Source organism: Larus michahellis, chromosome 2 (assembly GCF_964199755.1).
Source record: "Larus michahellis chromosome 2, bLarMic1.1, whole genome shotgun sequence".
NCBI classification, from domain to species: domain Eukaryota; kingdom Metazoa; phylum Chordata; class Aves; order Charadriiformes; family Laridae; genus Larus; species Larus michahellis.
This window is the reverse complement of record NC_133897.1, coordinates 118,935,017-118,945,138: the sequence shown is the minus strand read 5'-3', so window position 1 is coordinate 118,945,138 and position 10,122 is coordinate 118,935,017. Positions and strand designations below refer to the sequence as shown.

At 42.1% G+C, this 10,122-nt stretch overlaps 1 protein-coding gene across 1 annotated transcript; it reads right to left on the bottom strand.

Annotated features, from left to right (window-relative positions):
* Positions 1–4,194: 4,194 nt before the first annotated feature.
* On the bottom strand, positions 4,195–10,122 carry LOC141738408 (histamine H3 receptor-like). The gene is made up of 3 exons (XM_074573606.1): positions 9,709–10,122; positions 6,941–7,107; positions 4,195–5,217 (listed from the first exon to the last, which is right to left on the bottom strand). Exons 1-3 carry the CDS (start codon positions 9,995–9,997, stop codon positions 4,432–4,434), a joined length of 1,242 nt encoding a protein of 413 aa, XP_074429707.1. The 5' UTR covers positions 9,998–10,122; the 3' UTR covers positions 4,195–4,431.

Genomic DNA, 10,122 nt, shown 5'->3' with positions numbered 1-10,122 from the left:
GTTCTTTTGGTTAGAGACCAAAGATTTTTTTATGAAGGATTATGCTGTTCAGTAATGAAACTAAAACGCCATGTCTTCAGAAGCCAGACATATTCCTCAAAAAAACCACATGACACTCTTTTATTCAGCTCCAGCTTTTGCTTTTTAACACAACTGAATTTTGTTTATAAAAGCTTTTTCTTCACACATTTTCATAGACATTTTCAAGTAAATTCTGTACTTCAAAGGCAAGTTTTACTTTGGTATTTTGAAACAACTTTGTTGGGTTTTTTTTAATGTCTAAGAAAGACAGGAAGTTGTCTGGTCACTCTCACTTACACAATAATGCATATGTGAAAAAGCCCATATGGTTCTGTCAATCCAAGGGAAAAGTGAAATTTGCATCTGACAGAGCTATCACGTTTCCCTCTAATCAGCACCCGTACTGATGCCCTTCATCAGCACGGACCCCGTGCCATGGCTTGCAGGACCTGCACTGACCATGAGTTTCAGAGCAGGTGTAGGGAGAATTTCATGTCATCGACGCTTAGGGCAGTAATGCAGCTCACTTGTGCAACTTCGATGGGGACCCTTGGTCCAGAAGAACCTTCTTGGGCTAAACCCTCCCTCTGACAGTTCCCAATATTTCTGCTGTCTGGCTGAAGGATGAGGAATACAATGTAGAGGGATCCTGTGTCTTTCTCTATTGGAAATAACATCTACATCAGAAGAATAGAGACTAATTTACCCCCTCACCTAAACCACTCAATTTTTCTTGCCCAACAGCTTCTTTAGTATTCCTCTATCCTACAAACAACAGCTCACAAAAAGTGAGGAAGACAAGCAACCAGATTCTCAATTTATTTGCCAGTACAGTTGCAAAGGGTGCCAGAAATAAGCCAGAGGGATTAATGAAATATCTACCCATGCCCTTAAACCCAAGTTTTCATCAAGAAGCACTGTCCAGTTAGAGTAATTATTCTGGCAACTTCTAACTTGTCAAGTAAGCTCGAATGGAGGCAGCGTTAGATGCTCCACTGACCCTCAGAGGAGCTAGGCTTGTGCTCAGTTATCTTCTATCAACTAACTTCAACTTGCTTTTCCTAGGCCTTGCACAGGGCACTGATGCAGACTTCATGAGGCCTCAGGCTGCTTAAAAATAAGTCCCGGTTGATACCAGCATTCAGCCCTTGTTCTGGCCTGTACCAACCAGTTGTGGCAGAGACCAGGCTGGTATGAGAAGCAAACAAAAATGGGAGCAAGGAAGAGGAAGAAAAACAAAAGTAAAAAACAAAGCATGTCATAGATATAAGAGTATGTGTCCTTATCTGCCCCTGGCAATGGCTTAATTTCATAGATAGCCTTTTGATAAGCTAACCAGAATGAGATCTCTAACTCCATATTGCTAACACTATCAAAAGTATGTCTTATAAAGCATTAAGGAGCCATTTGCTTTTAAAGCTGACACAAAAGGATTTGTTTGCCCATGTTCAACATTACTGACTTTACAACTTGCATTTTAAAAGAATGACAAAAGCTTTGCAGGGTAAAAGACTGGTACACACTGTGCTTAAAGAAAACAGATGGGTGTAGTGGGCACTTGTGTTTTGTGTTCTGACCTCTTTGGACTTATCTGTTGGCTTTTAGCAGTAATTACAAGCCCAACGCATTGGCCAAGATCCTATAATGCCCAGTGCTGTTTAGGCATCAACTAAAAAGATTACACCTAGTCTAAAGAGCAAACAAGAACTGTATTCAGAGAATGCTGGAGAGAAGGTAGAAAAGCCAATATGCTTTTGTAAACATCTCAGTTACACCATAGTCTTTGTAAATTTACATTTTAGCCTCTGTTAGTTCAAAAAGAAACGTAACAGAAAGAAAAAAAAAATCAAAGGAAATGGTAATGGGCCAGAGTCTGTAGAAGGAATAAACTTTTCACTTCAACAGCTGGGTGTGACAGTGGAAAAAGATCAGGCTGGGCTGGGTAATCACCTGATCTGTCTGAAGACGATGTCAACAGAAGTACATCTTCTTGCTGTATTTGTCATAATGCAGCTTTTTATAAGTGAGTACACAAACAAGGGCTGTGTCCCTGGCCATTGTTCTCCTGACACTGAACTCGCATTCGTGTTTCCATGTGCATGTATCAGAATGACCCTTCTTCCTCAGCACTTCACACCTGAATCTTGGGCAAGTTTATTCCCAAAAGGCTGACTGCCAACCAGTGTTTCCTAGCATTTAAAAAACTCTAAAAATATCAAAACTGGGATTATTCCTTTCAAGTTGTTTTTTTGTTTTTTTTTTTTATTTTTTTAAAGTTACGTTACTACTTTCATGCATCCTTTGCATTACATTGTTTTCAGTTCATTTGTTGTATCCCATGGTTAACATCTTCAACAAAGCTCTATTTCAAAAACAGGTCTTTGAAGTAGTTTCTATTGACTCTTACAGTTCTCAGCTCATGTTTGAGAGACAGCACTTCCTACATTACTGAATACATGTGTAATTTGTGTAAGTAGATGAGTTTAAATTGTCATATAGTATAGCAAACCAAATAACTGTGATTAAGTGGTAGTTCAGACCAGAAGGATAACATTCAGATGAGTGTTCAGTAAAATATACGAATATACTGTATGAATATACACTAAATAAAATTGGAAGATAAAAGAGACATCCACTCCCTCTCGTTTCTTTAGTATTTATTCTTCCATTAATTTGCTAGCCTTATACTTACTGACAGTGTGATGAAAAGAAACTATTTGTATTTTAAAGAGTTACACCTGTTTATTTAGTAAGGAATCTAGTACCTGGTAATTCCAGAGTTGTGCAACTAAATAACCCTTAACAGTTTGGAGAAGATGACCTCCATGCTGTCTCAGCTAAGGCACCACGCACAGTATAGGCAGTCATCAAGGTCGGTCATTTTCCTGTGTCATGCAGCAAACCAAACGCAGCCTTACACCATGTGTAAGAAATTCACCCATTTATCATAACCTCCAACAAAGGGCTTGTAACAGAAATAGAATCATGAATCATAGAATGGTTTGGGTTGGAAGGGACCTTGAAGATCATCCAGTTCCAACACCCTGCCGTGGGCAGGGACACCTCCCACTAGACCAGGCTGCTCAAAGCCCCATCCAGCCTGGCCTTGAACACTTCCAGGGATGGGGCATCCACAACTTCCCTGGGCAACCTGTTCCAGTGCCTCACCACCCTCACAGTGAAAAATTTCTTCCTAATATCTAGTCTAAATCTACCTTCTTCTAGTTTGAAGCCATTACCCTTCGTCCTATCGCTACATGCCCTTGTAAAAAGTCCCTCTCCATCCTGTAGGCCCCCTTCAGGTACTGGAAGGCTGCTATAAGGTCTCCCCGGAGCCTTCTCTTCTCCAGGCTGAGGAACCCCAACTCTCTCAGCCTCAGAAGTACAGAAGAGGACAAATGAGATATAATATTCACATTTAGCCTGTTTCTCAATTATTCAAAGTACTTGCCCACTGGGATGCTGAACTGAATCGGGATTTTCTTTGCTGTGGAGTAGAGTTGGTCCCTGTGCATTACATCATATTTGGAAGTGGGCAGGGCTTGTAAGACCAGCATGTTTCACAGTGCGAGTTAGAGCTTCGCTCGGAGTTACAAAAGGATTCAGAGGGCGCTATGCAGCGTTAGAGACACTCGGACTGCTGCACACATTCTCCTCTGCGCCAGCAGCAGCATATTTTTTCCCTCATGGACTAAGAACAAATACTATTTTTTTCTATGATCTCTCAAAACTATAGCCACAGAAGGCTTGTTTCTTGAAGAATAGCTGGAGATGCACATAAACGCATCTAAATTCTCTACTGCTGCCTCTGAGCAAGTAGACGGATTAATGCCCTTCTGCAAAGAACACCACTTCAGTTTTTAAAAGTAGTCCCTGTGTTCCACTGATGTTGGAACATCCTTAGCAAATGGAAGTAATCCTGCTATGTGCCTGACAACTAAAGTCATAACTTAACTGGATGTTTTACGGTAAGGAAAAAAATGCTTCTGAATGCAGTACAAACTGTTCAAAAGAAACAGAATAGAGAAGATACTAACTTTAGAATACTATTGACCTTATGGCAAATACCCACCTTTACTGTATTTTTAACTAATACTACCCATGAACACAAAGACATGCTGCACTGCAATTGAAGATAGTATCTTCAACAACCAGAATGAAGATGATGTGGATAGACTGCTAGGGGAAGTCAGACAGAGGCAATATGCTTTATCCGGCCAATTGAAATAGCTGGAAAAAAGTACACAAACTTTCAGCATGTGTGTTTGTCTGAAGGACAACATATATTGTGGAAAGCTTATCTAGGCTTTCTAACTGGGCTAATCTCCTGGAAGAGACTAACTCTAATTTCCAACTGCAGCTACGTACATCCCTCGTCCAGCTGCTCTTGAGCCTTTTTTTTTTTTCCTTCTAAAAAGAGCCTGATCTCAATGTTGCAAACTTTTTGGGACATAATATTTTCATGAAAGCCATTCGAAATTTATCATGACAGAGAGGATAGAGAAATGGATTCAGAGAGGAATTGATCCACAAAAGCCAAAAGGTTATTTCATACAAGGAGTTGTGAACACAAGTTCCTTTGCAGGCCCCACGAATAATCATTAGTAAAGTGTATGGGGCCCAGCAAATGGCAAACACACATACAATTATGGCAAGTGACTTCGCTATTTTCTTGTCCTGCTGCAGTTTTGATCTGGTCTTTGTACAGAAAGAAACAGAGAAGTCATTCGCTGGGGTTACAGAACTGCTTCTGGATGGAGATGAGCTCTCAGCTGCCAAAGAGTCTTTCTTTGGCCTCATGGTGGAAGAAACACTGTCCTCTCTTTCCAGTGAAGGAGAAACCACTCCTAGCCTCAGCAAGAAGCAAAATCTCCAGGACAGGCTGTCACTCTTTGGAGGCTCGCAGTCCTGCGTGCTGCCGAGCTGCTGGCGCCTCCGGATGTTGTGGAAGATGTGCACATTGAAGTAGGTCACTGAGAGCAGCGGCACAAAGAACTCCAGGGTGGATGCACAAAGGAGGAAGTACCAATTGTGGAAGAACTCAGCGTAGCACTGATCTGCCGGTACCACGCTGTGTCCAGCCACATGCTCCCAAAAGATGATTGCCGGGCAGTAGAGGAGGAAGGCAAAGACCCAGATGGCCACCATCTTGATGACAGGGTTGGACGTTATTCCCTGCTGGGCTCTGTAAGATACCTGTGAAGGAAAAAAAGAAAAAGGTCACTCCTGTAAAGATAGAGTTTGGAACAAATAGAAGTAACAGGAGAAGAACTTAGCAGAGTGCTTGGTAATTTAGAGCTACAGCCATGCTGATCAGCTGAAGCTCACCCAAGTGTGTTTAATTCATTGATGTTGACATAACGTAGGGGTGTCTCTCTACAGGTTAATGTAACTGTGCTAGGGTCCTGGTCCATGGATGAAACATGATCATCCATCAGTACCTAGTAATTGGTATGCCTTTTTTGAGACATCTGTGGTCGGAAGTGCCAGAGTAATTAGTATTTTATAGCTGTTCAGAGCATGACACCCATTCACTGACAACTGTACTGCTTTTTACAGCATTTTACAAGCTAATAGGACTTTATGCATCACAGTGGTCAACAGAATATATGTGGCACATATATTTAACACCCATCTTTGAGAAAATTGTTTATTGCACACTTCATGAGGAGGTAGGAGAGATTCCAGCTCTGCTATGCAGCCTTTAGCTGATGAAACCTTCTCCCCCCTCCAGGGCCAGTACATATTTTCCACTATACGTTGCAGAACAGACAGTTATCTTGTAGCTTACATCCTGCTCCATCCCTTTCACAGGGTGACAGGGTGAGTATGTAATTCTGGGAGATTAGCTTTCCAATTGGAAAAAAAAAAAAAAGTATGAGTTAATTTCAATAAAGACCATCATACAAATGTCCATGGGTCCTAATTAAATTTGCACAGGTGGTGTGAATTTTGCACTTTGTAAATGCTGAGTCTTTGGCTTTCCAGTGTAATGCTTCTTATGTGCAAAATGTTTTAGTGTTTGATTTACCATATTTTTTCCTTTAAATAAAATAAAATAGCATAAAATAATAAAATGTAATAAAAAGGCAAGTACAATATGTAAAATTAATTATAATTGACGAAAATAAAACTGAAATTCTATCATATGGCATTCTGTTGACATTCTCATACATCATGAAAGAGCTGGAACCTTTAGCTCTCCTTGACGTTTCCCTGCCACTTGAGCTAACAGAGTGACTAGTGAGAAATTCTGGTCTCCATCCTTAGCAGGAACCAAGACATGCATGGTGGGTAAGATGCTCTGCAGAGAGCAGAGACATAGAGTGAGTCTGAAGTTTGGATTCTGCCCCAGGCATCGAGAGGAGTTTATTGCTGCATGTCCGCAGGCAGTCCCTGCAATCTGCCCTTTGTCCCGCTCTCTTCCCTGTTTGCTCTTGCTCCCAGTCTTCTCCAGGAACATTTGGGGCCACGTCTCAGGCCTAGACATCCTCCCCAGTGTCCTTCACCTCACTACCCTAGCCCCACTGCCTTTTCCTCGCATGCCTGATTTTAGGTCCAAACCCAAATCCAGGTTATTTCAAATTTCCTCTTTCCTTTCCCGCTTTTCACCAGCCTCCTGCCCTACCCTTTTCACCCCTCAGCTTGCTTTCCTTCAAACAGAAGCACAACAGCAACCTGCAGCAGAAATTGTGAGAAAAGTCCTGTTTGACCAGCTCTGGGCCGGAATATGCTAAATGCAGAGTATTCACCACATCTAGCTGCAAATACCTAATAATTTCCACATGCCAGCACATTTTTGAGGGCTATTATCTTGATTAAATTTGGGCTTCTACTCACCAACATGGCGAAGGTTGGAGAGTATAATCCACCAACGATCTTGCGACAAAATCAGAGAATTTATAAACAGAGTACTTACAGCTTTAGTAACTGACAGGAAACGGTCATAGCTGATAAGAACAATGTTAAATACTGAAGCTGTGCACAGGAGATAGTCCAGAGCCAGCCAGAGCTTGCAGATGCCTCTTCCCAAGTGCCATTTCCCCGTCAGGCTGTAAGGGATGTAGATAGGTATGCAGAACGCACCTATGGAAAGCAACCACAGGGACACCACGCGGTTCATACGGATTGCAAACAGTACTCCTGGAAGCAGAGAGAGACACTAGTCTGATGTTTGGCCAAAAAAACCCTAAATCTATAAAGGTGAATGTGTAATTTATATACCTAAATTCTTACATTCTCATGAAATCCGACGGTGACTTCGTATGTATTAGATGTTAGTCTATTTGGGTATGCTGATTGTTGGGAACAAGCTCAGGGCAAATCAGCAAAGAAGGATCTGCTTAAGAAGAAAACTGCAGTCTAACCAACTTACGGTCTCTAAAGATATATAATCAGTGCTGCAGCATAAATGCACCGTGGTTGGATTCTGACATGTAACCTCATCACTGTTTCTCCTGTAGTCTTTTATCTGTGTTAGAGTTTTCCCCCAAACACATCTAAAGATGTTGCTAATGTCTGTTATTGATTTAAGATTAGTTAGCATTTGTAATCTAGAGGCAATATATTGGACAGTCTGAGTGGTACCTGGAAACCTCTTCTACCAAAACCAGAGCAGTCACAGCAGAGGTATGAAACCCTCTCCCACTTTAAAAATGTGTTTTAAACTCGTGCTGGTTCTCCAGCTGAGATTAACTCCAGAACTATCTTTTGGTTTCTTCCATTTGCTTTTTCCTCAAAAAGGCCTTCCACTGACGTACTTTTATAAGAAAGTCATGTTTGTGTTTTATTTTTAAGCCAGCAACTTCATTTTACCACTAATATTCTTCCAAAAGCATGGTGCAATGTCTGATGCTACATTCCTGAAAACGCTGATCAACTAGAGACAAATATCAAACTATACGCAGCTTCAAGATCCGTTTTAAACTCTTCAGATTATTCTTTTTCAGTATGTCCACCAAGATCCTAGACTTGAACGTGTCCAGGCTGATGTGGCCCACTGACAATAAACCTCCGGGCAATGAGCTGACAGATTGTTATCAACAGGCAAACGCACACAGCACTTTGAATACTGATGGCTTGCTTTAACATATATCTCAAGTACAAGCAGCATCACTTCTGTACAAAATACTCATTTTTCAGAGTTCTTGATGACAGCTACTGCTCTCATCAGCTTCAGCGGGATCAATGTTTGGCACCATGTCAAAAAGTAATGACTGCTCTTAGCTATAGATACAAATACAGACGCAAGAACCAGGTTCTAAGCATTTATATTTGAAGCTGTTCTCATTTTTAATAATTAGAGGTTGCAAAAGACATGAGTCATATGCCTGGAAAGATTCCAGACTTCTAAGAAATTAAGAAAATACCACAGCAGCTTCAGAAAATAAAGCATTTTCTGACTGATCCTAGAGACATGATCTATAGGCCAACATAATACCGATATCAATCATTTCCTCTTGGCTGATTTAAGATTTCATGAGGCACCAGCCGCAAATAAGAACTGATGTAGAAGGCAGATATTTAAATCTCTTGTTTAAACTGTAAGATATGAGGAGAAACAGAATTTTGCAGAAGACCTGAGCAATGAAATGGCAGCTCTAGCAAATTGTCTGCCTGGAGCTGGACAGCAAAGGCTCCAGCACACGTATGGTTTGGTTTCCAAACCCATGGGGCGAGCCCAGAATTAGGCACCAACCATTATAAATGGCATAAATGAAGGAAAATCTTAAAGGCTAAACTCACACACTTCGCTGCACAGCACTGACAAAGGAGCAGCGTGTAGGAGGGACGGTACTGCCAGAAGCGCAGTAGGTCGATGAGTGCTATTTCCCTCCTCACGGTTTAGTGATTATCGGTCTCTGTGACTGTCCCGAAGAGAGAGCACTTGTGTGCAGAAATACCTCCTCGCTAGCCTCAAGTCAAGATGTTTGCAGGAACATCTTCCACAGGACCGTGGTTTTGTCTGGCTTTCTGTGCTGCACGGGCTGTTTCCCTGCCCTGAACCCTGAGGGACTGATGCACCAGGCGTTCACGCCTCCCACCTCCTCACCTGTCATCACCCACCAGGGCTGGATCCGTGGCACCTCCAGGGACCAACTCTCCTGGACCTCTGCAATGACACTATGGGAAGAGGGGACTAAAAACCTATGGGAAGTCGCCAGCAGGCTGTTGCTGGCATCAGGAAAGCCATCTGATCTACAGCCGGCATTGAGTGGAAGCCAGTAAAAAAGTCATAGTGGTAAAGTGTAACACACTCATAAGTCATTAGTACTAATTAATTTACCTGGCTGTGCCACAGAGAGCTGTATAAGAAAACAGTTACCCTGTCAAATATGAGGATGTTCTGAAGTGTGTGATCTTTCAGGAGGAAGAAAGGGAAGTCATAAACAATAGCAAACAACTTTCTTTCAGTTGGTATTCGTGTACAATAGTTGCTCCTTTTTCCTGAAGCAACATTGAAAGTATTTATATGGAAAAAGGATGCATTTCTCATTATAACATATTTTGAGACATAACAGGCTGCTAAAACGCTTAATGCAGTTTCCACCATTCCTTACCCTTCCCCTAGAGACACAGCTGGGAAATAGTTCCCTCAGAAGAAACCACCCACCAACAGAAAGCCCCCTCGCTTCTCCTAAGATTCCTAGGAAACAAACAGTACGCGCCTCCACGGCTGCAACTTACCCACTGCAAAGTCAGAAATGGCGAGATTGAGAAAGTAATAGTTACTCCGATGCCTGAGGCTTCTGTCCATGATGAAAGCAAGGATCACCAAGACGTTCCCGAGGATGGTGACCAGAGCTAGCAACACCATGAGGAAGGCCAGCAGCACCAACACGCCCAGTGAAAACTCGGAGCTCGGCGACTGTGTGGAGAAAGTCTCATTAAATGCTCCAGCCACATGCGGAGTTTCGGCAGTGCTGTTGTCCATGTCGCGTATCCAGGTCAGTTCAGTCTGGGAAAAAAATCGCATCTGGCCGAGTTATCCAAAAGGTTGAGACAAGTCTGTTAGAAGGATGGACTGAATACTGACACATCCAAAAAAATTCACAATATCAGTGTAACGGATCACAAGTCTTCAAGGCCTGGAGTCTCTCA

Bases quoted from the DNA above. Each gene is read 5' to 3' on its own strand.
- LOC141738408 (XM_074573606.1), bottom strand. From the start codon at position 9,997: ATGCGATTTTTTTCCCAGACTGAACTGACCTGGATACGCGACATGGAC. The intron at 7,108-9,708 runs GTAAGTTGCAGC...TGCTTTCCATAG, and splicing joins CATTTCTGACTTTGCAGTGG to GTGCGTTCTGCATACCTATC. The intron at 5,218-6,940 runs GTAAGTACTCTG...TTTCCTTCACAG, and splicing joins TCCTGTCAGTTACTAAAGCT to GTATCTTACAGAGCCCAGCA.